This window comes from Vipera berus (assembly GCF_964194415.1).
Source record: "Vipera berus genome assembly, chromosome: 13".
NCBI lineage: Eukaryota > Metazoa > Chordata > Lepidosauria > Squamata > Viperidae > Vipera > Vipera berus.
In genome coordinates this window covers 9,142,423-9,169,340 of record NC_138216.1, presented here as the reverse complement: position 1 = coordinate 9,169,340, position 26,918 = coordinate 9,142,423, and the positions used below count along the sequence as shown (strand labels likewise).

The window sequence follows — 26,918 nt, the reverse complement described above, 5'->3', positions numbered from 1 at the left end:
GCAAGCCGCCGAGAGAATGGGGCGGTGGAGTGCTCCGCCGAGAGAATGGGGCGGCTTGCTGTTCTCTCGGTGCAGCACGGCAGAGGCTGGATCTCGCGAAAGAAGTCTCTGCCGAGAGAATGGGCGGCAAGCCTCCACCACCCCATTCTCTCAGCGGAGCGCTCCACCGCCCCATTCTCTCGGCAGCTTGCCACCCCGTTCTCTCATCTCAGCAGAGACGTCTTTCGGGAGATCCAGCCTCTGCCGTGCTGCACCGAGAAAACAGCAAGCCGCCCCATTCTCTCGGTGGAGCACTCCACCGCCCCACTCTCTCGGCGGCTTGCCACCCCGTTCTCTCATCTCGGTGGAGACTTCTTTCGGGGGATCCAGCCTCTGTCACCCCCTTTTCTCAGCTGGGCTCTGCTGAGACGAGAGAATGGGGCAGCAAGCCGCTGAGAGAATGGGGCAGTGGAGCGCTCCGCCGAGAGAATGGGGTGGCTTGCTGTTGGCACGGTGCGGCGTGGCAGAGGCTGGATCCCCCGAAAGAAGTCTCTGCCGAGAGAATGGGTGGCAAGCCTCCACCATCCCATTCTCTCGGCGGAGCGCTCTCATTTCAGCGGAGACTTCTTTCGGGGGCGGCAGAGGCTGCATCCCTCGAAAGAAGTCTCCGCCGAGAAAATGGGCGGCAAGCCTCCACCGCCTCATTCTCTCGTCTCAGCGGAGACTTCTTTTGGGGGATCCAGCCTCTGTCACCCCCTTCTCTCAGCTGGGCAGCTGAGAGAAAGGGGCAGCAGAGGCTGGATCCCCCAAAAGAAGTCTTCGCCGAGAAAATGGGCGGCAAGCTTCCACCGCCCCATACTTCGCGGAGCGCTCCACCGCCTCATTCTCTCGTCTCAGCGGAGACTTCTTTCGGGGGATCCAGCCTCTGTCACCCCCTTCTCTCAGCTGGGCAGCTGAGAGAAAGGGGCGGCAGAGGCTGGATCCCCCGAAAGAAGTCTTCGCCGAGAAAATGGGTGGCAAGCTTCCACCGCCCCATTCTCTCAGCGGAGGCTTGCAGAGGTGGCGGCGGAGCTGCGCACGCAGCTCTCCAAACCGCCGCCGCCCGTTTGGAGAGCTGCTGCCTTCGTCCATGTTTGACGAAAGCAGCAGCTCTCCAAACTGGGGGGTGGAAGTTCTTTTTTTTTTTGTTCATGGAGTATAAGCCGAAGTGGATTTTTCAGCCCAAAAAGTGGGCTGAAAAATTCGGCTTATACTCAAGTATATACGGTATATATGAGCAATTACTGGGGTGGCTAAACCTATATAATGTAGTGGGTGCAATCTCCTCGTTGCGCGTCCCAGGCAACATGAACTCATCCCGGCTAAATAGTCTGTATATTCCAGCTGCTGGATCTCCCAGCAAGAAAAGCAAAAATACTGGCTTGCTGCTAAAACTAGGAGAATACAAAAGCTAGCCTTGAGAAATTTTTTGACTGCTGTTTTGTACCTTCTCTGTGGGACTGTATTGATGAAATTAAGCTGGTGATAATGAAAGAGCTTAAACTACTATTTGTGGGGGTGGAAGGGTGTGTGTGTGTGTGTGTGTGTGTGTGTCAGGCTATTGCTAAAGACACTGGAGCCCTGTAAGATTAAATAGCAATAGCACTTTGACTTATATACCACTTCACAGTGCTTTAGAGCCCTCTCTAAGTGGTTTACAGAGTCAGCAATCCAAGTAATGATACACAAACCTTCTATGCGGGTACAGTACTGGCCCCATACCTGGATCTCCAAGTCAGCTTTCCAGTCGATCACCTCTGGCACTGCATCACGTAGATCTTCTGGGGAACCAGAGAATGCACATAGTGGGCAGTCTTGCACAATACGCTTAACAGTTTGCATATCAGCAGCACAATCGCAACAAGGGCAGAGGGACTTCCTCCAGTATCACACCTAATTCTGTTCAATTTCAACCACACAGAACAAGGCAGGATAAAATCAGGTTGTTTGATAGAGGGATCACTAATGGGCAGGACACAAGAATAGCAACAGCAATAGCACGTAGATTTATATACCGCTTCACAGTACACTTTACAGCCCTCTCTAAGGGGTTGACAGAGTCAGTCTATTGCCCCCCCCAACAATCTAGGTCCTCATTTTACCAACCTCGGAAGGATGGAAGGCTGAGTCAACCTTGAGCCGGTCAGGATCGAACTCCTGGCCGTTGGCAGAGTCAGCCTGCAATACTGCATTGTAACCACTGTGCCACCACAGCTCAGTGCTGGGTACTCCAGCTGGGCGCTCTATAGAAACTTCCCATTAAGAACTCAATTATCTTTTAACTGCAAAAACGTGGTTACACAACACCCCACATTATCCTGGGGTGTAGAAGGGAACCTGCATTCCTCGTTTTTGAGGGCGACCCCAGCATCGTGATTTTAAATGCCTTTGGAGTCAAACCAGTATTGGACTTAACACCTCAGCTGAAATGCTTGCTTTTAATTAATTAGACCACCCAGTTCTTTCTTTCGGAGAACCCCAGTTCTGAACCATAGATTGCAACTGGCTTTTGAGCCAATTCATTAATCTAATCCGCTGTGGCAGTCCTTGTGCTTGTTAGTTTAATCATCTGATTAATTAACTTAATTGTTCCCATGGCAGCTGTATAAAGAAATGCCATTTTATCCGCATTTCATAGTTGGAGGGGGGAAAAAATAGTTGGGAGAGCCTTTAGCTCCCCTTTGTAATGGGTGATTAACTGAGAGACGACTGTCTAACCTATTTATTCTATTTATATTCCATCTTTTATTTTTGTACAACTCGAGAAAGCGTACGTAATGTTCCTGCCTCCTCTTTTGCCCACAAACAACCTTGTAAGGTGGGTTGGATTGAGACAGAGTGACTGACTCAAAATCACTGTGTGGTTTGTCTCAGGAAGGACTCGAACTCACAACCTCCTGGACTGTATCCAGCACTGTAATCCAGTATTGTAATTGTCTACCTCAATCTGGCTCTCATATTTAACCTATGCTTCGAATACTCAGTAAAGAAAAGTTCACCAGGGCACGCAGCAATCTGTCCCACATTTAATTAGCTCTTTTCCTTAGGAAGCTTCTCCTGTTTAGGTGAAATATCCTGTCTTAATTTTTCAGACAGAATTCTGAGCCACAGAGCAAGGGAAAACTCTGCCCCAACTTTTGTGTGTTGGCCATTTATATTTTGGGAGTTGTTACTGTTACTTCCAGCTAAACATACCAAATCTTTCAGCTGTCCTTAGTAAGATTTCAGGGTACTTTTCTTTTGATCTTTCGTTTATCCTCCCGGTTTTTGAATAATCCAGCTGTTCTCCTGCGAAACAGCAACAAAAGTTATTTCCTTCAGTTTAAGGCTTCATCTCTTAATTCGCTCCAGTGCGTGAATTCAGAAGCAGCTCATTGATTTTGTTTTTCTGTCTCTGTTTCTTCTCTAGGACTTATAAATCTCCGATTTCCACATCATGGTGTTTAAAGTCTTTTTCCCTCTTTGCTGCGCTTCGGCCGAAAGTGGCCTTCTGATTGGACGATGGATCCCAGAACAGAACTCCATCGTTGTCCTGGCTGTGGTCCATTTCCCGTTGATTCCTGCTCAGGTGAAGCAGTATCTCTCCAAAATGCAACACGCCACCCAGGTCCGACTGTCGGTGTTGGGCTCTTGGACTAACAGCCAAGAAAAAGAGAACTTGCAAAGGTTCCTGGAAGACCTGGGCGCCATCTTTTCCCAGGGCCCCTGGATCCAGCTCAGCAGGCCCAAAGGCAGCAGGTTTTGGAACTGTCTGGCCAACTGGAAGGAATCCAGCAGCAGCAGCAGCAGCGGCAGCAGCAGAGACGTCGAAGAAACCATCGTGATCTATTACGACCAGCGTAAAGTGATGCTGTCGCAGCTTCATCCTCCTCCTAACAAGCACGGGGTTCCTTCCGATCCCAAGGCAGCCGACGCTTCCAGGCTGGCTGCCGTGTTCGACAGTGTCGCGAAAAGCAAAGTGCTGTTCGTGCAGGACCAGTATGACGAGGGCCCCATCAGGCTGACCCACTGGCAGTCCGAAGGGGTGGAGGCCAGCATTATCGTAGAGCTGCTGAAACAGGTCTCTGCCCCTGCCTGTGTGCTGGTCAGCCTCCTCCTCTCTCTCGTGTCTGGCGTCTGCAAAAGCAGGTAGGTGGGTCGAACGGGAAGAAATGATGGGGAGATGACAGAATTCAGAGGCTGGGAACCGTCTCCTAGTGACAGCGAGCTCACGTGTGGTAGAAGGCGACACGGTGCCTCTTCCCTTGCTGTTGAAACATCAGGGGTTCCCGTAGCAAGTGTCTCGAAGGAAGAACAAGGGCTGGATCTTGTCCCCACCCTAATTCTCCATTCTTTCCTATGAACGGACGACTTAAAACAGCGCTCTTCAAATCAGGCTTGATCATTCCTTTCCTGCAGCACCGAAATCCCAGGTGCGAAATGGACTTTTGCAACAACAGGGGTTGCTTGTTCGTCTACATCTCACTTTTATTATTTTCACTAATACCTCAAGGTGGCGAACACACAAAAGCCCTTCCCCTATTTTCCCCACGACAACAACCCTGTGAGTTGACTTGGGCTGAAAGAGAGTGACTGGCCCAAAGTCGCCTAGCTGTCTTTCATGCCTAAGGCAGAACTCACCATCTCCTGATTTGTTGACCCAAAGTCACCTAGCTATCTTTCATGCCTAAGTCGGGACTAGAACTCACAGTCTCCTGGTGATTGGCCCAGAGTCACCCAGTTGGCTTTCAGGCCTAAGGCGGGACTAGAACTCCCAGGCTCCTGGTGATTGGCCCAAAGTCACCTAGCTATCTTTCATGCCTAAGGCAGGACTAGAACTCACAGTCTCCTGGTGATTGGCCCAGAGTCACCCAGTTGGCTTTCAGGCCTAAGGCGGGACTAGAACTCCCAGTCTCCTGGTGATTGGCCCAAAGTCACCTAGCTATCTTTCATGCCTAAGGCAGGAGTAGAACTCACAGTCTCCTGGTGATTGGCCCAGAGTCACCCAGTTGGCTTTCAGGCCTAAGGCGGGACTAGAACTCCCAGTCTCCTGGTGATTGGCTCAAAGTCACCTAGCTATCTCATGCCTAAGGCAGGAGTAGAACTCACAGTCTCCTGGTGGTTGATCCAGAGTCACCTAACTATCTTTCATGCTTAAGGTAGGACTAGAACTCACTGTCTTCTGGTTTGTTGACCCAAAGTCACCTAGCTATCTTTCAGGCCTAAGGCAGGACTAGAACTCACTGTCTCCTGGTGGTTGATCCAGAGTCGCCTAGCCAGCTTTCATGCCTAAAGCAGGACTAGAACTTACTGTCTCCTGGTGGTTTACCCAGAGTCACCTAGCCAGCTTTCATGCCTAAAGCAGGACTAGAACTCACTGTCTTCTGGTTTGTTAACCCAAAGTAACCTAGCTATCTTTCAGGCCTAAGGCGGGACTAAAACTCCCAGTCTCCTGGTGATTGGCCCAAAGTCACCTAGCTATCTTTCATGCCTAAGGCAGGACTAGAACTCACTGTTTCCTGGTGGTTGACCCAGAGTCACCTAGCTATCTTTCATGCCTAAGGCAGTACTAGAACTCACTGTCTCCTGGTGGTTGACCCAAAGTCACCTAGCCAGCTTTCATGCCTAAGACAGGACTAGAACTCACTGTCTCCTGGTGGTTGACCCAGAATCACCTAGCCAGCTTTCATGCCTAAAGCAGGACTAGAACTTACTATCTCCTGGTGGATGACCCAAAGTCACCTAGCCAGCTTTCATGCCTAAAGCAGGACTAGAACTTATTATCTCCTGGTGGTTGACCCAAAGTCACCTAGCCAGCTTTTATGCCTAAGACAGGACTAGAACTCACTGTCTCCTGGTGGTTTACCCAGAGTCACCTAGCTATCTTTCATGCCTAAGGCAGGACTAGAACTCACTGTCTTCTGGTTTGTTAACCCAAAGTAACCTAGCTATCTTTCAGGCCTAAGGCGGGACTAAAACTCCCAGTCTCCTGGTGATTGGCCCAAAGTCACCTACAGTAGCTATCTTTCATGCCTAAGGCAGGACTAGAACTCACTGTCTCCTGGTGGTTGACCCAGAGTCACCTAGCTATCTTTCATGCCTAAGGCAGTACTAGAACTCACTGTCTCCTGGTGGTTGACCCAAAGTCACCTAGCCAGCTTTCATGCCTAAGACAGGACTAGAACTCACTGTCTCCTGGTGGTTGACCCAGAATCACCTAGCCAGCTTTCATGCCTAAAGCAGGACTAGAACTTACTATCTCCTGGTGGATGACCCAAAGTCACCTAGCCAGCTTTCATGCCTAAAGCAGGACTAGAACTTATTATCTCCTGGTGGTTGACCCAAAGTCACCTAGCCAGCTTTCATGCCTAAGACAGGACTAGAACTCACTGTCTCCTGGTGGTTGACCCAGAATCACCTAGCCAGCTTTCATGCCTAAAGCAGGACTAGAACTTACTATCTCCTGGTGGATTACCCAAAGTCACCTAGCCAGCTTTCATGCCTAAGACAGGACTAGAACTCACTGTCTCCTGGTGGTTGACCCAGAATCACCTAGCCAGCTTTCATGCCTAAAGCAGGACTAGAACTTACTATCTCCTGGTGGTTGACCCAAAGTCACCTAGCCAGCTTTCATGCCTAAGGCGGGACTAGAACTCACTGTCTCCTAGTTTGTAGCCTAGTGCCTTCACCACTAGACACACTGGCTCTCAGAAGTTGAGAAAGTCAACTTCTGTGGACTCAGAAGCGGGAGTTTAGCAGTCGCAAAGCCCCGTGTTGTCAACTTTCCATCCAGGCTAAGTCCTCCCCAGTGTTTCGAATGGGAAATCCTGGAAGATTCCCAAAATGCAAACTTCCCACCTGTAATCCTGAGTGGGTGTGAAATTAAAAGCTTATACTTTAGACCTGAGTAGGGGATCTCATTGTACTGCCGAGAGGGAAAGGGGATTGAAGTTTTGTTTCCAAGCTGGCAAAGGGCAACTGGATTAATTCCATTCGGAGAGTAGCTTCTCAGCCATTCACGAGCAAACCTTCGTCAGGGCCGCCTCGGGCTATGAAAACAGAAACCATGGACAGGTTTCCAATGGAGTAATACTGTCGTAAAAGATTACAGCTAAGGTATTCATACTATCTGTGGGAAGTAGAAGCCTACTAGCTTTCACATGCATTTGAAATGCCTGCGGGGAGCCAAAGACCGTTAGAAAACTACAGTCTTGTGCATACAGATGACTCACATCAGCCTGGTTTAAAGCATTTGCTGTTGAGCTAATCCATGGTTATTTGCGAAGCATTCATTGAAAGTCAGATTGTCAAGCTGCTAAAGAAGCCGGCTGAATGCTGTTCAAATCTTTAGAATTCTCGCTGAGACGCAGGGAATCTTGGATCCTCTTCTAAAGGACGACGGGGACTAGTGACTTTTTCCTGAGATGAAGTCAGGGAAAGCATGCTGGGAGAGACAAAACCTCAACAACTTTAAAAGGGGTGGACTTCAACTCCCAGAATTCCTGAGCCGGCCATGCTGAGGAGAAATGGAGAAGTTTCCATACTGAGCCATGGCTGGCTCAGGAATTCTGGGAGTTGAAGTCCACGAGTCACAAAAGAGCCAAGGTTGCTTACCCCTGCCCTAGCCAGTACTCCCAGAATTCCCCAGTCAACTTTAAAAGGTGTGGACTTCAACTCCCAGAATTCTCCAGCCAGCCTGTTGAAGATGAGGCCTGGCCCCACATTGGCTTGGGGGTTGCAGGGGGGGGGGGGGCTGTGTCAAATTCTGTAACCTACAGTAAGGCAGTTCTGTGCTGTCTGCACAAGATACCTCGATTCTTTAATCAAAGCTGCATCCTACCCATTTTTCTGTGGGAGGTAATAGAGCTTTGCCAATAAAATTAGAAGAACGAGCATTGCAAATGGATGTCAGTTTATATTCAAAGTGTTGTGTGTTTTGAACGTCAGTTTGACGTGGTTAAGGCATCAGTTCTAGCCCCATCTTTGGCATGAAACCAGCTAGGTCAGGGGTCCCCGACCTGTGGACTGTGGACCGGGAGGGGTTTGCAACTGGGCTGCGGAAACGACCGGCAAGCGCGCGTGCGTGCGTGCATGCAAGATGCAATTTCACTTGCACAAGCATCGGGGAGCGTGTGCGTGCGCGTGGTCCATTAAAGTGAGCAGCGGGTGTGTTTGCATGCCGCTGGCACAATTGGAGCGGCGTGGGCGCACACTTGCCGGCTGCTCACACAGAGCCATCTCCTCTTTCCCCCCCCCCTTCCTCACCAGGAAGGTTGCGGGGGGGGGACTCTGAGCTAGGTTATCTTGGGCCAGTCACTTTCTCTCAGCCCTAGGAAGAGGGGAATGGCGCAAGCCACTTCTGAAAAACCTTGCCAAGGAAAGTGCAGGGACTTGCCCAGGCAATCCCTGAGAATCGGACACGATTGAACCGAAGTGGGAAAAATGTAAGTTTGATCGTTCAGGCTACAAAGAGCGATAATGCGTGCGAGGGAGGCGGTTGCCGTCATTGTACATTTAAGGAAGAGCGACGAGGTTTCTTGGTTTGTTCTTTAGCACCATCTCTTGGTCAGTAAGGGTTTACTTCATGTCTCTGTTTTTTAAAAGAGTAAGCTTGCTTGTGATCTTCCCTGCTGAGCATGCACAGGCACGTTTTTTGTGGCCAATAGGCCTATATCAGGATGTGTGCTAAAAGGCTATCACTTTGCCGCTCGTGCTTTGGGTGCAGGTTGAAGGAAAGAGAGCACAACTTGTGAAAGGGACAAAATAGGAGAAATCAGTCTGGCTTCTCTAGTGTGATGTTTTCAACTCTTAGTCCTTTAACGTTTTCTTGTAAGTGTCATCAAACATTACAGCGTCACGTGCCTTAATCTTACATTCACCTTGTGGGTCAGAAGTTGCTTAAAAGGAGCACATCGGATAAACATACTTGCACAGGGATACAGGCAACCACACCATAAAGCTATTTTGGGGTAGACAAAATCTGCAACAGGACGTTACACTGGTGTGCTAACTGGGAACTGCTTTGTGTATTTGGTACACAATCTTTCCTGTGTTTATCGGAATTCTTGTTCATTCACTTTTGAGCCCGTTTCTTTCTCTCTTTTTTTAGAATGGTTTCTTGTATAGAGATTTTGTTATATTTCTGAAATCCCGCAGACTGGTAAACCCTCTGGATCCGTGCATTTTAGATACCTAATGATCTCCATTGGGCGGGGGGGGACGGGTTTGTGGTTAATTTTGTTCAAATGCATTCAACAGCAAAAAAAATTTGAAATGAGTTCTTAAGAACATACAGGTAGTGTTCACTTAACAATCCTTGAGTGACAAAAATCCCACACAGTTTTGCAGAAAGTCGACAATGCTCAAGTGCTTTATTAAAGAGAAAGGATTGTCATTTTTTTTCACTGACAGTCTTAAGCAAAAATAAATGATTCCAACCGTATAAAGGGTTTTTTTGCCTCTGCAGTCTTTCACCCATGAATATAGGATTGATATATTCTTTCATAAAAATAGTAGACGTCTATGGAAATTGGAATTAGCCATTCGAAGAAACAAATGGTTCCAGCATATGCTAGTGTGTGGGTTTTTTTTAGTGGTTTGGGCATAAAATTGTTTACTTTTTGCTGATTCATAGGCTGGAGGCATACAAAATAAAACCCTGAAAATATTATCTGATCCATTACATTCCTTAACTGTTCCTTCCCAGTAGCAGTGACTGGGACAGGGAGATTAAAAGCTAAAATGGTTCTCGCCTGATTTTGACAAACTGGTCAGCAAAGGAGTCACTGGAGCTATAATATGCAGCAGGTATATTTTACATAAGCAGCACGTGTCACGTTCAATGGAATATGGAGCCATTTCAGCCTGGCTTAATTTATATCCTGCCTTTGCATTTGGAACACTTGTATTCAACCCAGAAATAGAATAATAACAGGAAATGAAATCCCATCAAGCTGAAGAGAGAAATGCAAGCCACATGAACTTGAGGTCACACATTGCGCGTAAGCAGCCATTCCTCAAAATTAACTTGTTTTTTATTCCTTCTGCCAATTTCCTAGGGATTCTATCTGGGGAGGTTGTGCTTGGTAGCTAGGCAATGCCATATTGGAAGGATAACGTTCGCTGTGGCCTCTTTGCCTTATATTTTTACCTGTAAACTTTCTGCTGTTTCATTATTACCATATCTTCAAGTAGCATAAAATTAGAATAGAATAGAATAGAATAATAGAATAGAATAGAATAGAATAGAATAGAATAGAATAGAATAGAATAGAATAGAATAGAATAGAACAGAAAATGGAACGGAACAGAAAAGAATGGAATAGGAATAGGAATAGGAATAGAATAGAATAGAATAGAATAGAATAGAATAGAATAGAATAGAATAGAATAGAATAGAATAGAATAGAATAGAATAGAATAGAATAGAATAGGACCTTGGAGGTCTTCTAGTCCAGCCCCCTGCTCAAGCAGGAGAACCTATACCATCTCAGACAGGTGAATGTCCAGTCTCCTCTTTAAAATCTCCAGTGATGGAGCGCCCACGATTTCTGGTAGCAAGCTGTTCCACTGGCTGATTGTCCTCACTGTCAGGAAGTAATAGAAATAAGACTTCAGTGTGCGTATATATACATATTTGAAGGGTGTATGTATGTACAAAGGGTGTATCAAGAGTCAGGCCCCCTAAGCCAACAAGGAGCCACAGGCGACATCACACTAGAATTTGCAGGCGTGTTACTATATTTAAGAATGTTTAAACGTCGTATGTCGAACCAGTCAGGAAACTCTTGTTATTTCTCAGGCTAAGCCCAAGAATGACAAAGAGCAATTCAGCCAGAATTCAGTTCTTTATTTACTTACACCCAGTCGACAGAATCTTGCCAGACTAAATCTAACAGATATTTACCCTGGGATATTCTAGGGAGTGGCTATCCTGACTCTCTTCCTTTGTCTCTGATCCAGTTTCTGCCTCTTGTCGCACTCCCGTTTTCTGGAATATATTCCTTCCTTCCTGGGAAACAGCCCCTTCGCTGTAGTCCATCGTACCAGCTCCTCCTCCGTAGGCACCATTTCTCACATTATTTTTATTTTTGTTATTATTTTTATTATCATTACAGTATTATTTTATTGTGCGCGCGCGCGCGCACACACACACACACACACACACGTACGTGCTGTGAGGGGTGAGGGACAGGCCCAAAGTCACCCAGCCATCTTGCATGCCTAAGGCCGGACTAGAATTCCCAGTCTTCTAGCTTTTAGGGCAGCACCTTCACCGCTATCCCAAACTGGCTTAGAAGAAAATGGCAACCAATTCAGAACATTTATATCCCACCTTTCATTTGGGAGCTCAAGTGGCATGCATACCGTTCTCTCCTGTTTCCCCCTCCCCCCCCAAAAAAAACCAACCCCCAATCCTGCAAGGTAGGCCAGGCTAACAGAGTGCCTGGTCCAAAATTATTCAGGAAGCTTCTGCAGCTGACGATGGACTGGAACTGAATCCAACATTGTCATTGTATGGTGATTAGGTTTGGCCTGGCTGAGTTTGAAAAACCCTCCCACTTACTTCACTGTATTTATCAACTGAAAGATTGACTATTTCTTTAATCAACCAATCAGGATGCCCTTCTATTAAAAAAAAATCTTGAATAGATCTAACAGTTTCAAGACCTTCGGCAATTAAAAAGAAAGAACGTCTTCCTACAGTTCTAGCCGCTAGTGAAATAGAAGGCAGGCGTGCTACTCAGTGCTTTAAATTTTTATTAGACTGAGATAAGGTAAAAGGTAAAGGTAAAGGTTCCCCCGCATATGCATGCTAATCGTTTCCGACTCTAGGGGCCGGTGCTCATCTCCGTTTCAAAGCCGAAGAGCCAGCACTTGTCCAAGGACGTCTCCGTGGTCATGTGGCTGGCATGACTAGACGCCAAAGGCGCACGGAACGCTGTTACCTTCCCACCGCAGTGGTCCCTATTTTTCTACTTGCATTTTTACGAGCTTTCGAACTGCTAGGTTGGCAGAAGCTGGGACGAATAACAGGCGCTCGCTCTGTTACGCGGCACTCGGGATTCGACCCGCCAAACTGCCGACCTTCTGATCGACAAGCTCAGCATCCTAACCCACTGTGCCACCGCGTCCCTAGAATGAGATACAGTCCCATTATTTACCGTCAGAACGAGCCTACAAAAGCTGATGCCTTGTAGTCAAACATGTCTGTCAGATTCTTTCTGATTTCTTGCCACTGTAGACCTAACGCAACTCTCTTCCTATAAATTCCCCTTGTGAATTCCAAAATAAGAGATGAAAGGAAACAGCATCTCCGGCGAGTCTCTTTAGTTCACTTTTCCAGGATGGGCTGCTGGCTCAAATGAGCTTTCCTCTGTCACTTTGGGTTCCGTAGCAGAGTGTTCATTTTGCTCCTGAGAGGTTACCAGCAACCTCCTGGGATTACTCGGACAAGCTGCTAAGCTGAGGGAAAAAAAAACGTCACTCCATTGCATTTGACAAGGATTGTTTATTGGATAAGAGGAAGAGAGGTTGTGTGGAATTGGGTTTTAACCTGCAAACAACCTTTTATAAAATGTATAAAGCCCCAGAGGGCTGGCCTGGACAGGTCTCTCTGATTCTTCACCAACTGCATGGTTATTACTGCATGGTAATTACTGATGAGGGACACGGTGGCTCAGTGGGTTAGGACGCTGAGCTCGTGGATCAGAAGGTCGGCCGTTTGGCAGGTCGAATCCCGAGTGCCGCGTAACAGAGTGAGCGCCTGTTACTCGTCCCAGCTTCTGCCAACCTAGCAGTTCGAAAGCACGTAAAAATGCAAGTAGAAAAATAGGGACCACTACGGTGGGAAGGTAACAGCGTTCCGTGTGCCTTTGGCATCTAGTCATGCCGGCCACATGACCACGGAGACATCCTCGGACAAGCGCTGGCTCTTCGGCTTTGAAACGGAGATGAGCACCGGCCCCTAGAGTCGGAAACGACTAGCACGCATGTGCGGGGGAACCTTTACCTTTACCTTTAATTACTGATGCTTCCGAGTGATAGCAATAGCAGTAACACTTAGACTTACACATCGCTTCGTAGCGCTTTACAGCCCTCTCTAAGCAGTTTGCAGAGTCAGCCTGTTGCCCCCCCCCCCAACACTCTGGGTCCTCATTTTATCGACCGTGGAAGGACAGAAAGCCGAGTCAACCTTGAGCTGGTCAGGATAGAACTCCTGGAGTTTGGAATGCAGAGTTAGCCCGCAATACCGCATTCTAACCACTGCGCCACCATTGGCTTTAATTTTGATAGACGCAGCACTGACCAGGTGACAACTAGAAAGCATGACTGTTGAAGACACTTGCAGTAGTTGGCACTCTGCACCAGTCTATCATCTGGATGCTCCTGGCTTTGTAGGTTGAATGATAGGTAATAACAGAAGGAGATAACAGAATCATAGAGTTGGAAGGGACCTTGGGGTCTTCTAGTGCAACCCCCTACTCAAATAGGAGACCCTGCCTATGCCACTCTAGACAAGCAGCTGTCCAGTCTCTTCTTAAAAACCTCCAGTGTTGGACCACCCACAACTTCTGAAGGCAAACCGTTCCACGGGTTAATTGTTCTCGCCTGTCTGGAAATTTCTCCCTAGTTCTAGGTTGATTAATTTCCATCCATTGCTTCTTGTTCTGCCTTCGGGTGCTTTGAAAAATAGGTTGTCCCCCTCTCCTTTGTGGCAGCCCCTCAACTGTTGGAACACTGCCATCGTGTCACCCCTAGTTCTAGACTTTGTTGTTTGTTGTTAGTTGCGAAGTCGTGTCTGACCCATCACGACCCTATGGACAATGTTCCTCCAGGCCTTCCTGTCCTCTACCATCTTCTGGAGTCCATCTAGGCTCACGCCTCCTGCTTCAGTGATTCCATCCAGCCACCTCATTCTCTGTCGTCCCCTTCTTCTATTGCCCTCAATCTTTCCCAGCATTAGGCTCTTCTCCAGTGAGTCCTTCCTTCTCATTAGGTGGCCAAAGTATTTGAGTTTTAGCTTCAGGATCTGGCCTTCTAAAGAGCAGTCAGGGTTGATCTCCTCTAGGACTGACCGGTTTGATCGCCTTGCAGTCCAAGGAACTCGCAGGAGTCTTCTCCAGCACCACAGTTCAAAGGCCTCAATTCTTTGGCGCTCAGCCTTTCTTATGATCCAACTTTCACAGCCATACATTGCAACTGGGAAGACCATAGCCTTGACTATACGCACTTTTGTTGACAGGGTGATGTCTCTGCTTTTTAGTGTGCTGTCTAGATTTGCCATGGCTTTCCTCCCGAGGAGCAAGCGTCTTTTAATTTCTTGGCTACAGTCCCCATCTGCAGTGATCTTGGAGCCCAGGAAAATAAAATCTGTCACTACCTCCATTTCTTCCCCATCTATTTGCCAGGAATTGAGAGGGCCAGATGCCATGATCTTGGTTTTCTTAATGTTTAGTTTCAACCCAAGTTAAACTCAATTCCAGCAACCGTTCTTCGTATGTCTTAACCCCCAGTCCCCTAATCATCTTTGTTCTCTTTTCTGCACAAAATCCCAGTGGGAATATCTGGACTCTGGAACTGTTGCAGTCCTTGTTCTTTGAAATTGGATTGAAGAATACGGAGGGTGGATTGAACAAGGGACGGCGATACCTTTGCATGCAAAGCTTATTATATACATGTGTTTATTGCAGTGTATATATCCTGCAGCAATCCATTGAGTTCTTTGGAAGCAAAGTACATCTTCTAATTGCTTTGTATACATCTTGTGTAATTTGATTTTACCGACCGCAGCGTTTTATCCAGCATCTCTGTTCCTGTCTCCTGATATTAAATACTAGATCCTTGAAAATGTGTTAATGAAGAGGCTGCACTCGTCACTTCCAAGCACTGATTTTAGCTCCAGCAGTTGCTCTTTATTACACTTGTGGACATAATTTATTAGAAAGGTTTGGGAGGAAATAGCCCCTTTGCAATTAGCCTTCAGGAGATGACACCCTGATGCCTGTAAAAGTGCGTCGTTAATTTTGAAATGTCATATGGAATTGAACTGTCAGAACTATGCCAGCTTATTGTCCAAGTGAGCAATGGCATATTTTAATCAGTCTTCCGGGCCAAAATTCCCAGCCTGTGGAAAGCTAGCATGTCGGGGAGTAAAGTTTTGATTTAGGCATTAGTTTGTTACAGCCAGCTCTAGATAATAATAATAATAATAATAATAATAATAATAATAATAATAATAATAATAATAATAATAATAATAATAATAATAATAAATAATAATAATAATAATAAGAAGAAGAAGAAGAAGAAGAAGAAGAAGAAGATAGTAGTTAGTAGTTAGTAGTTAGTAGTTGTTGTTGGAAGGGACCTTGGAGGTCATCTAGTCCAACCCCCTGCTCAGGCAGGAAACCCTATCCCATTTCAGACAAATGGCTGTCCAGTCTCTTCTTAGAAACTTCCAGTGTTGGAGCATTCACCACTTCTGGAGGCAGGTTGTTCCACTGGTTAATTGTCAGGAAATTCCTCCTTAGTTCTAGGTTGCTTCTCCCTTTGATTAGTTTCCATCTGTGACAAGTTGGTCCCTTCCAACTTTATTATGATTATTACTACTACTCTGTTGCTTTCTGAGAAGCAGAAGTTATGAGAGGTAGGCTGATGTTTCCTTAGCAGCCAGATGGTTTTATTGGGGTGCCCATCTGTCTTTTCTCCAGGGCACTGACATTTTGGCCCCTGTCTTTCGTCTGGAGCAAACTTTCAACGTACGAGCAGTTGAGGCATCGCTTCCAGCATCTCCAGGTCATCAGCAGCGAGAAGGCAGCTTCGGATCAGGCGCAGGTGATGAGGTAAGAAATTCCTCAGCGCGAAATGAAGAATTCCCCATCCTGGCAGGTTGCACGACTAATATCCAAAGATATTACCGGTAACCTTTCAGTTACGAACCACGGTTGGGCTCCGAACTTCCATTGCTAAACAAGGCGATTGTCAAGGGACTCATCCCGGTTTTATTGTCTTTTTTTTGCTGCGGGTTATTAAGTGGATCGTTGCAGTTGTTAAGTGAATCACACGCTCGGTAAGCCAATCCATCTTCCCCCCCCCCATTGACTTTGCGCAGCTGGGAAGGTCACAAGTGGCCATCACGTGGCCCTGGGGTGCCGCAGCCGTGGAAATAAGCGCCTGACTTTTGATCACGTGGTCCCGGGGATGCTGCACCAATCCTAAGTGCAAGGAGCAGTCGTAAGTTCCCTTTTCCAGTGCCATTGCAACGCTGAACGGTCGCTAAATGAACGGTTGTAACTTAAGGACTACCTGTATGATATTTGCATCAGGGGCCACTATTTATTCCACTTGCTAGCATTAGGACCGTGGAGATCCAAAAAGCTACTCTGAAATATCCAAAGGGCCGTCGTCTCCCCCACCCCTCCATTTTTTGGGGTGCTTAGACCCAGGGGTCTTCCAACCTGTCCCTTTGATGACTTGTGGACTTCAACTCCCAGAATTCCTCAGCCAGCTGAGGAATTCTGGGAGTTGAAGTCCACAAGTCATCAAAGGGACAGGTTGGAAGACCCCTGGCTTAAATAAACTGAGAGAGGGCAGCTGTTTCTTCTCAACCTGGCCAGCTTTAAGACGTGTGGACTTCAGTTCCCAAGAATTCTCTTAGTCAGCAAGCTAAGGAAACATTTGGTTTCATCAACTCAAAAAAAAAATGCAACAAGCCTGGTTAAGCACACACACCCCAAACCTAACTGGAATGTGTTTTTTTGAAACACTTAACTTGCAGGGATTCCTCACCATATAAGCCAATTCAGGTTGCACGAGAAGCCATGGTTTCCCGTTACCTTACTCTGATGGCATGAGTCTTGAGTTTGGGGTGCCCCCTCCCTTTCTTTCCACTCGCAGGGAGGGTGAAGGCCACTTTGCAAAGACCTCCATATCTGACGCAAGCGGGAACTGCTAAACTGTCGGTTGGCGTCTAAAAATAAGATTCGCTCCTGGCTTATTTGAAGAAATTGCATGCCTTTGTTTCCAGCTGTAACAAGAAACGGTGGTTTGGATAAAAAGCCATAGGGAGAAAATGTCAGGTTCCTTGTTATGTTAGTACAAGAGGAGGGAAAGAGGGAGGGGGAGGGAGGGAGGGAGGGAGGGAGGGAGGGAGGGAGAAAGAGAGAGAGAGAGAGAGAGAGAGAGAGAGAAAAACACAGAGTGGGCATTTTGGTGTCCCAGTAGGTTTATATGCAGAGAGCTACCTGGGGTATTGCCTTTGTGTGTGTGTGTGTGTGTGTGTGTGTGTAAGGGAGGGAGTGAGAAGGTTTTTTATAAGTGAGGACAGAACATTCTGTTTCCCAAAATACAGTTGTGCGTGTGGGCACGCTTCTCATTGTTTCTGAAAACATTCTGTTCCATTGTGTTTATATTTTATGACGCCGCACCTGAAAGACTCACACTGGACTGAAAATTGGGGGCTTTTCCCCCCCATGCTGCTGCTGCCCCCGTACCAACCACTGCCCACACAACTTCCATTTCTATCTAGCAAGAGAGAGTTGCCCAGGAAACAGGCTGGCATGCCAACCCTGGCACGGCTGTAGAGAATAGCTGTACAGCACCTGCCCCTCCATGGTTGCAGAAGCCTCAGATGCCTTTGAAAAGCTCCTGGATTCTACTTTTTCCATTTACAGGTAGCCCTTGACTTATCACTATTCGTTTAGTGACGTTCAGAGTTACAGCGGCACTGAGAAAGGTGACTTGCCTCTGTTCCTTACAGTTGCAGCCATCGTAGTATCCCCACAGCTGTGGTCAGGCATGTTTGGAAAAATCTAGCTGATGGCGTCTTATTGTAGATGACCCGGCTCAGCCCGATGGAGGAGTCAAACGCATCATCAGTCATGAATCCCTGCGCGCCCACGAGAGATCTAAGTCCAGCTCCCTTTGAATTCCTTTTATTTTTATCCCCTGCTAATTTCCCTTGGCTGTGAGTAGTTCAGATTCTTGTAGAGAGCTCAAGCTTAAAATAAACCTTGATATGCATTTGAACCGCCTGGATCTCATGATTTCCCTGCTGCTTGACACTTACTCAACAAACCGATGGTGCGTGTAACGTGTAAACTCGGTTCTCCTCCTACAAGAAAAGCTTGAATGTGGTGTCTGAATTTGGAGGAACGTTTAACTCTACCTGACATGGCAAACAATGTTTTCCCAATGCAGAAAAGCCAACATCTTTGTCTCTCTCCTCGTTGATGTGGCTCTGGGTGTCCTGCTCATGTCCTGGTTATATCAAATGAACTGGATCGGTTACCTCGCCAGCGGCCTCCTCCCGATGGCAGATGTAAGTTTTCTTTGAGCGTCATAACGCTGAAGTTTAACTCAACTGGGTGGTGGTGTACAGGTAGTCCTCGACTTACGGCCACAATCATCAAGCCCAAAAGTTTCATTGCTAAGTCAGACAGCTGTTAAGCCAGCTTTTCCCCATTCGACAACTGTTCTTGCCACACTCTTTAAGTGAATCACCGCGGCTGTTAACTTTGTAACACGGTGGTTAAGTGAATCTGGCTTTCCCATTGACTTTGATCGCTAGGAGATCGCAAAAGCGGGTCAGGTGACCCCCACCCCCATGACACTGCGGCCGTCACAAATATCAGCCAGTTGCCAAACGTCTGAATTTGGATCCTGCGATAGTGGGGACGCTGCAATGGCCGTAAGTGTGAAAGCTGGTCATAAGTCACTTTTTCCAATGCCGTTGTAACTTTGAACGGTCACGAAACGAATGATTGTTAAGTCGAGGACTACCTATATCAGTGATGGCGAACCTTTTAGAGACCGAGTGCCCAAACTACAACCCAAAACCCACTTATGTATCATTGGGTGCTGGGTGGGCGTGGCCCATTGGGTGGGCATGACCCATTGGGTGGGCGTGGCTGCGGTGGGAATGGCAGACTGGGTGGGACTAAAAAGTTCAATCAATCAATTCCAACTTTGCGAGATCTTTTTTTTTTCTCGCGAGAAGTAGAAGTAGATTGATTGAACCTTTTTTTTTTTTGCACATGGCGGCGGAGGCCTAAAGTGAAAAGGTTTCATAAAACCCAGCTGAAGGCATAGGACTGGGGTGATGGCGTGCGTGCCCGCAGAGAGGGCACAGGCGCCATAGGTTCACCACCCCGGACCTATATGTTGGGAGGTCTCTTAAAAATGAAGCAGCAGCCTGGTTTACACACTCAGCTGAACCATCCTGTGGCTCGGTTATACTGTAGGTCTGACCCTAGGAACTAGGCCACTGCATCTTGCCTAACAAATTTTGATTTAAATTCTCCCTGGCTTAACATATGTGCATGCAGTTAGTGTCCACTCCAGATGGGTGTGTTGTTGACTCACTCATCCTCCCAGTCTTTGCTGCCTTCTGACTATCCTTGGTGGAAGAGGTGCAGCGGAGAGCGCACGAGCTTTCTTATCTAGTAAGCAATCATGACTTGGATGCTGGTTCAAAGACATAGGCTCCTTCCCGCCTCCCGCCCTTCTCTTCAGTGGAGCATGGGTAGGAGAACTTTCTAATAGCTTGTGTCCCATTAGCCGGAACTTCCATTTGGTTTCCACCTTGGACCTTTTCTTTCGACGTCAGATCCACTTCATCATTGCAGATAAAAGCCCGAACTACTTCAGATTTCTTTCGCTCTGATCCAGGACCAAATATTTCTCCTGGATTGCATCCAAAGCCTGCGTGAGCAACACGCAGAGCCGCAGCCATCAGGAATTTCAGAATGTTCCTACCCAGTGCTTTTTTTGTAAAAGAAAAAGGTGCCGGAACTCAAAACCTGTCATACAACCCGCCTTGCCTACCCTACAAGGTTCCATCCCAAAAAGATGCCGGAACTCCGTTCTGAGCGTTCTATGAGAAAAAAAGCCCTGAATCCTACCACAAAAATGCTTCTCTCAAGCCGCTTTACATTGTTCGTTGTTTTATAAAAGCATCACCACTACCCATTTTAAGCAAAAAAAACCCCTCTCTGATGGAAGTTGGCCATGATATTGAATTAACTTAGAGCCCGGCCAGCCACCAGAGAGAAGAAGATTTGTTGTTATTCCCATAATAAATTCTTGCAGCTTTTGATTGCTAAAAGCCCTGTGGCAAATACATACAAGACCTTTCAGTCCATAAATCATAAGAACTTGTGATCCGTAGCCAAATGCTGATATTAAAAAAAAATTACATCCCTCGTGTAAAATTGCATTCCTTTGCTCTCCATCCCCCTGCCTCTTTAAGTTTCCGTTCCCATTAACGCTCCTTAGCCCCAAGCCACTGGGCGCGAAAGTCACTCTTCCCCCAATCCAGGCTGAGAAACGGCATCCTGATTTGCCATCGTGGTTTAATGGTGGCTAGTCCTGTATACATGTACGTATGCAGAAAACAAAATCTGGCCGGCGAAGATCACAGTGGGGTTTAAAATAACATCGGCCAGTGTTTCTTAAACCTTCGCAACTTTAAGATATGGCTGTTTGGGGGATTCTGGGAGTTGAAGTCCGCCTATCTTGAAGTTGCCATGGTTGAGAAACACTGTATTTGATGCTTCCAATGCGTTTTCTTTCCATGAGTAAAAAGGGAATAAAATCATTCAGGATAGCTTAGCTTTTTTTTTTTTGGAAATCACTCTTTATCCTTTATGAGTTATTTTCCACTGATGCTGCTAATTTCTTCCTTTTTGGCAGTATATCGCCCAGCAGCTCCAGAACCTCCTGCAGTGGCTGATGGGTGTGCCAGCTGGTCTAAAAATGAACAGAGCTTTGGACCAAGTCCTGGGTCGCTTTTTCCTTTACCACATCCACCTCTGGCTTAGTAAGTGCCCTTATCTTCCTTTGTGTGTGACACGTGACAAGCTCTTTTGTGCCAGTCAAAGAAAACCGGCTGATGCCACATCGATCATTTTAGACTAGAAATCCTATCCCCCTTGACTTTCGTGGCTGGCAGGCACCAGGCTGGAGAAAGCAAGAACTGCGCACATCCGAATGTGTGGTTGAAGGATGCACCTCTTCCACAGGTTCTATAAGCTGTGTTCTGGAACCCGGGACCTGAGATTTGAGACTAGGACACGACACCTTAGAGTTGTGTGTCCCATCCTTGTCCCTGTTGCTATGCAACTGTCTTTGATACCCAACAAGCACACTCGACGCTCTTACCGAGCTCATGCTTGTTTGTTCTTTGGACTGTTGGGGAGATACGTACAAAGGCGTCGTCATTTTAAGGCTCTGTTTTGTTTATTCTTGTCATTGTTCGGTAATTCCAAATTTTTGATGGCCACTGTTTGATCAGGTCTGTATGACTGTTCCTTTACAGTGTTATAGGCTCAGACATGGGTCATCAGTGGTGGTATCCAACCATCTTTTTTCTCTCCGTCTCTTTTTCCATTTACTAAGCGTGGGGATCATCTCCATTGACTCTTACCTTGGCATGATGCACCCAACATTTCTAGGTTTTAGCTTCATGTTTAGGGCTTGCAGGAGGCAACCTGAGGTCACAACACCTGAACAATCTGTTCTTGACAGGCAGGCAAAGGATTTATTCAGATAGCAGATTCCATGCTACAATCTTGATGGGCATCATTCTCACTATTGTTTTGTAAGAGATTTGATCTTTAGGTTGGTGGGGACACAAAGTTTGGGGGCTATTTGCAAGAACAATTGGAGGTTGAGGGGCTGCCAGAAACCTATTCTCCAAAGCACCTGAAGGCTGAACAAGAAGCAACGGATGGAAACCAATCAAGGAGAGAAGCAACCTAGGACTAAGGAGAAATTTCCTGACAGTGGGAACAATTAGCCAGTGGAACGGCTTGCCTCCAGACGTTGTGAGCGCACCATCACTGGAGGCTTTTTAGAATTGACTGGAGAGCCATATCTCTGGAATGGTGGAGGGTCTCCTGCTTGAGAGGGGGTTGAGCTGGAAGACCTCCAAGGTCCCCTTCCAACTCTATTATTCTGTTCTGTTATTTGTGATAACTCTCACTGAAGAGAGATGGTTGCTGTTTTTAAGTGCTGCTGTGTTTTCTTGTTCAGGCTACATCCATCTGATGTCTCCATTCATTGAGAAGATCTTGTGGTATGTTGGCTTGTCAGCTTGCCTTGGCTTGACCGTGGCCCTTTCCATCCTCTCCGACATCATTGCACTCCTGACATTCCACATCTACTGTTTTTATGTCTATGGAGCCAGGTGGGTGTGCTACGTTCACTGGGTTACCAGGCAAACAAACAGTGGAACGACTTGCCTCCCAGAAGTTGCGGGTGCTCCATCACTGGAGGTTTTTAAGAGGAGATAGGACAACCATTTGTCTGAAATGCTATAGGTTTTCCTGCTTGGGCAAGGAGTTGGAGTAGAAGACCTCCAAGCTCCTTTCTTATTCTGTTGAAGAAGTTCTCACCTTCTGCTTATCTTGTATTAAATGGGGGAATAATTGTGTTTTGTAACTGTGGACAAAAACAAGACATCAGCCTGCGTCTCATCAATTAAGGTTTCTCAGACGGATTACAGCTCCTCCTGCTCCTTCTCTCCTGTGCCTTAATTCAGTAGAATTAAGGATTCTATCAAGACTCCTGCGAGATCAACCCCGACTGCTCTTTAGAAGGCCAGATCCTGAAGTTCAAACTCAAATACTTTGGCCACCTCATGAGAAGGAAGGACTCACTCAGGGGTGTCAAACTCAATTTCATTGAGGGCCACATCAGCATTGCGGTTGCCCTCAGGGGGCCGGGTGGGTGTGGCCTGGGTGGGCGTGGCCTACTGGGTGGGCGTGGCTAGAGTGCGTATGGCCTACTGGGTGGGCGTGGCCAGCTCTACATCGTTCGCATCAAGGGTGCCTATGGGGGCCTGGGCAGGAGTGGGACAGATCTGAGGGTCTCTGGCAGAAGGAGGGTCTCTGGGCCAGGGCCAAGGCAGTGGGGGCCATTCCCTCACTGTTTCCAGGATGGCTTCGCGGGCCGCATGAAACCACTTCGCGGGCCGGATCCGGCCCCCGGACCTTGTGTTTGACATGTCTGGACTCACTGGAGAAGAGCCTAATGCTGGGAAAGGTTGAGGGCAAGAGAAGAAGGGGACGACAGAGAAGGAGGTGGCTGGATGGAGTCACTGAAGCAGGAGGCGTGAACTTAAATGGACTCCAGAAGATGGTAGAGGACAGGAAAGCCTGGAGGAACGTTGTCCATAGGGTCACGATGGGTCGGACACCACTTCGCAACTAACAACAACATCCGTGTTAATTCTATTAAAAACAGAATTAAGAAGAGATTGGACAACCACTTGCCTTGAAATGGTGTAAGGTTTCCTGCTTGAGCAAGGGGGCCGGACTCCAAGACCCCTTCCCACTCCGCTATTGTGTTATTAATAGTTTCAGTTTGATTAAACCATTTGACTTCCGATCTAGAAAAAATGTATTTTGGATGTAAACGTTAGAGAAAGGAACCAAAACCTGGTTTCCTTTAAAAAAAAATGTTCCCGGAATGATAGCCAAAAACTAAAACAAACTTGCACAAAATAAATCATAAGAGATTGGAAAAAAAACAACAACAACCAACCCAATTTCTTATTATGGAAAGCGGGTCAGAAAGAAATTAAGGGAGATGGGCAGACAGATAATGAGTGAGGAGGATAGTACTGATGAAAGATAGCATTTGTAACTTATTGATAAATCCAAAGCAAACAGGCAGACAGACAGACAGACAAAACCAGATCCAGACGATATATTTCCTAGATGCCCCCTAGCAGAATTTAAAATGTCCCAAACATTTGAGTGCCTCCAGCAGGCTTATGCTCACCAAAATACAAAAATAGCAAAGAAACAAGCGAAAAGTTGCCAGTGCATTCCGTTCCCCATCCCTTCGTTAGCAAACGCGCTTTGAGGGTTGATTTCCACTTGAAAAGACTTTCTTTTTTTTCCTTCCAAGTAGCAAGAACCAAAATAAAAAGCCAGACCCTCTCTTTGGGAAAGCATAGGAAGTCACAGGAATCGCATTCTTCGGCCACTTTTACATGTGGGAATTTTTCTCCGTTCTCAGACCGTCTTTTTCCCCATTGCCCTGACCTCAGGATCTCGTATTACCCTCGCTAGGTCCAGCAGCCAACCCACACAATTTTCCCATTTTCCATATATTTGTATAAGAAAGGTTATTGCTATCCTATTCAGACTGTGGCTGGGTCTCTTAAGCCAAACATTCCTATCCTCTTGCAAGTACTGAACCCACCCAGCCACCTCTTACAAGGGTGGGCTGATCCTAACCCTGATCGCCCATGTGGCCGGCATCCAGAGCGTCACCTAAATTCTGCAGCCGGGCATCTGGGGGTTACAACAGGTTCCCCTCAAAAGATACTCATGTCCCAATTCGGGAGTTCCAGCAGCGGCACTGGTCACGTGACTCACCGAATTATTGCAGAGTTGGAAGGGACCTTGGAGGTCTTCTAGTCCAACCCCCTGCTCAAGCAGAAGACCCATTACCATTTCGGACAAATGGCTGCCCAGTCTCTTTCTTAAAAACTGCCAGTGATGCGGCACCCACAACTTCTAAGGTTCTGCGGACACATCACTGGGATTATGACTTATGCCAGTTTCATACCTATCTGGCCAATTTCTGACCAAAAAGCACCCATAGGAATGCATTCCCTCGCTTTGTGGCTGCCACATTTGTCTTACGACCGCCGCAAAAAAAAAAAGATAGTAAGATCCAGTCGGTCACGTAGGTGCCTTGACTTATGACCGTCATGACCTACGTTGGAAGTTCCATGTTCCATTAGCTCGTAAGTCGAGGTCTGCCTGTTTTAGACTGACCTCAGATGCTCTTATCACCCAGGCTCCTTTTGAAGCTTTTTGCGTTATCTTGCACCAACTGAAATTTCCAGAGCAACTTCCAAGGCAGCCTCATATATACAGGCAGTCCTCAACTTACAACGGTTCATTTAGTGACCGTTCAAAGTTACCACGGCACTGAAGAAAGCGACGACCGTTTTTCACACTTACAGCTGGGGCAGCATTCCCCCCAGGGTCAGGCCTTCCTAATTCAGGCACTCGGCAACTGACTCACATTTATGACGGCTGCGGTGTTCCGTGATCCCCTTTTGCAACCTTCTGACAAGCTAAGTCAATGGGGCGGGGAGCCAGATTCACTTCAGAAGCTTGTCCCTAACTTAAGCGCAGTGATTCACATAATACCTGTGGGGAGAAAGGTGGTAAAATGTGGCCAAGCTGACTTCACAACTCTTTTCGCTTAGCAACAGAAATCTGGGGCTCAGTTGCGACTGTTAAGTCGAGGAGTACCTGTGATATTTTGCAGGAATGCGAAGGGGGGGGGGCTGTGGCGGAGAGGATTGCAGCTTAAGAGTCCATTTTGGGGGAGGAAAATTTTGAGGTCAAACCCTTTGGGCTATATCTGTTGTTTCCCAAGCCAGAGCAAGGCGGTCTGGCGAGATTCTTGTAAACTGGTTGTCTACAACAGGGGTCCCCAACCCCCGGTCCGTGGACCGGTACCACGCCTCCTCCGGTCCACGGAAAAACCTCTCTTCACGCAGCCGGTCCCTGGTGCCCAAAAGCTTGGGGAACCTCTGCTTTCCAAGCGTGGCTATTGTAACTATTTGCTGCGTTTGCCCTTAACACTAAGCTAGCAATTGAAGGATGGTTTAACGCCCTGGCATTGCCTAGTTCAGGGGTCCCCAACCCCCAGGTCCGTGGACCAGTACCGGTCCGTGGCATGCCAGCAACCGGTCCACACAAACAAGCTAAGCCCCATCCGTGAAATGCAGGCAGCACACAAACACACCCTCCTGTCCACGGAGAAACCCCTCTCCACGGAACCGGCCCCTGGTGCCCAAAAGGTTGGGGGGTCTCTAGTCTACAGTAAAGAAACCTATCTGACCCATTCTGATAGCTGTTCTGGTTGCTCGTTCCTGACGCAGCCCTTGTTATTTGAACGGACCCCACTAGAAACGAGTCTGAATTAGAAGTCCGGAGTTTCATTTCAGGGGCAATCTTGACTTTCTGTTTTTCCTTCTCTGGACCTAGGCTGTACTGCTTCAAGATTTACGGCCTGTCATCTCTGTGGCGCTTGTTCCGAGGGAAGAAGTGGAATGTCTTGAGGCAGCGTGTAGATTCCTGCTCCTACGACCTGGACCAGGTAGAGATGCGGCAGGGGCAACACCGGCAGAGCGGGAGCGACGGGGTGTTCACCAACACGCTTCCGGGTGCATTGGGGAAAAGCTTGAATTTGCTTTTATTGCCAGCGATAACCGTGAACCTGCAGAGTTACGGATGTATCCAGGCTGGGAGAAACAAAAAACAAAAAACAGACACAATTACAATCTCCGTGTAGGCGGTCCTCGACTTATAACAGTTCATTTAGCGATCGTTCAAAGTTACAACCTGACGGAAAAAAAGGGACGGTTTCCCCCATCTTTACAGCCATGGTGGCATCCCCCCCCCCCCGTCCACGTGATTTAAAGTTCAGACACTTGCCAACCGGTTCGTATTTATGGCGTTTACACTCTCCGGGGGTCACAGGGATCCCCTTTTGCGACCGTCGTGACAAGCAAAGTCAGTGGGGAGTGTGTCTGTGGGTGGGGGGGGGGCAGATTCACGTAACGACCGCGTTCCTAATTTTACAACTGCAGCGATTCACTTCACAACTAAGGGTGTACAATGGGGGGGGGAGCCGCTCAATCAGTGCCTCGCTTAGCAAGAGAAATTTGGGGGGGGGCTCAACTGTGGCCATAAGTGGAGGACTGCCTGTACGGTCTCCATGAGTGAGAGGGAGGCATCGAACATCTTTTTAAGCATTGGGAATGTCGGGAATGTGCCGGTTCAGGCCCTGCACGTCACTGTGCTCTCCTGGCCCATTTTCAGGCAATTGTAGCGGAAGTGGGGGGCTTAGTCTTAAGAGACACCCCCCCCCTTGCAGCAGGTGCC

At 47.4% G+C, this 26,918-nt stretch overlaps 1 protein-coding gene across 2 annotated transcripts in view; it reads left to right on the top strand.

The window, feature by feature from the left end:
- PIGQ (phosphatidylinositol glycan anchor biosynthesis class Q) overlaps window positions 1-26,918 on the top strand; it is a 41,452-nt gene that overhangs the window by 6,107 nt on the left and 8,427 nt on the right. The window contains exons 1-7 of one of the 2 annotated variants that reach the window (XM_081338378.1): window positions 2,725-2,836; window positions 3,428-4,146; window positions 15,711-15,842; window positions 18,199-18,319; window positions 20,692-20,818; window positions 22,033-22,186; window positions 26,019-26,130. In XM_081338378.1, the coding sequence (XP_081194504.1) occupies window positions 3,455-4,146; window positions 15,711-15,842; window positions 18,199-18,319; window positions 20,692-20,818; window positions 22,033-22,186; window positions 26,019-26,130 (1,338 nt within the window). In that variant the 5' untranslated portion in view covers window positions 2,725-2,836; window positions 3,428-3,454. Of the gene's footprint in view, window positions 1-2,724; window positions 2,837-3,427; window positions 4,147-15,710; window positions 15,843-18,198; window positions 18,320-20,691; window positions 20,819-22,032; window positions 22,187-26,018; window positions 26,131-26,918 lie in introns of those variants that run through there. The other variant, XM_081338377.1, reaches the window with a different exon arrangement.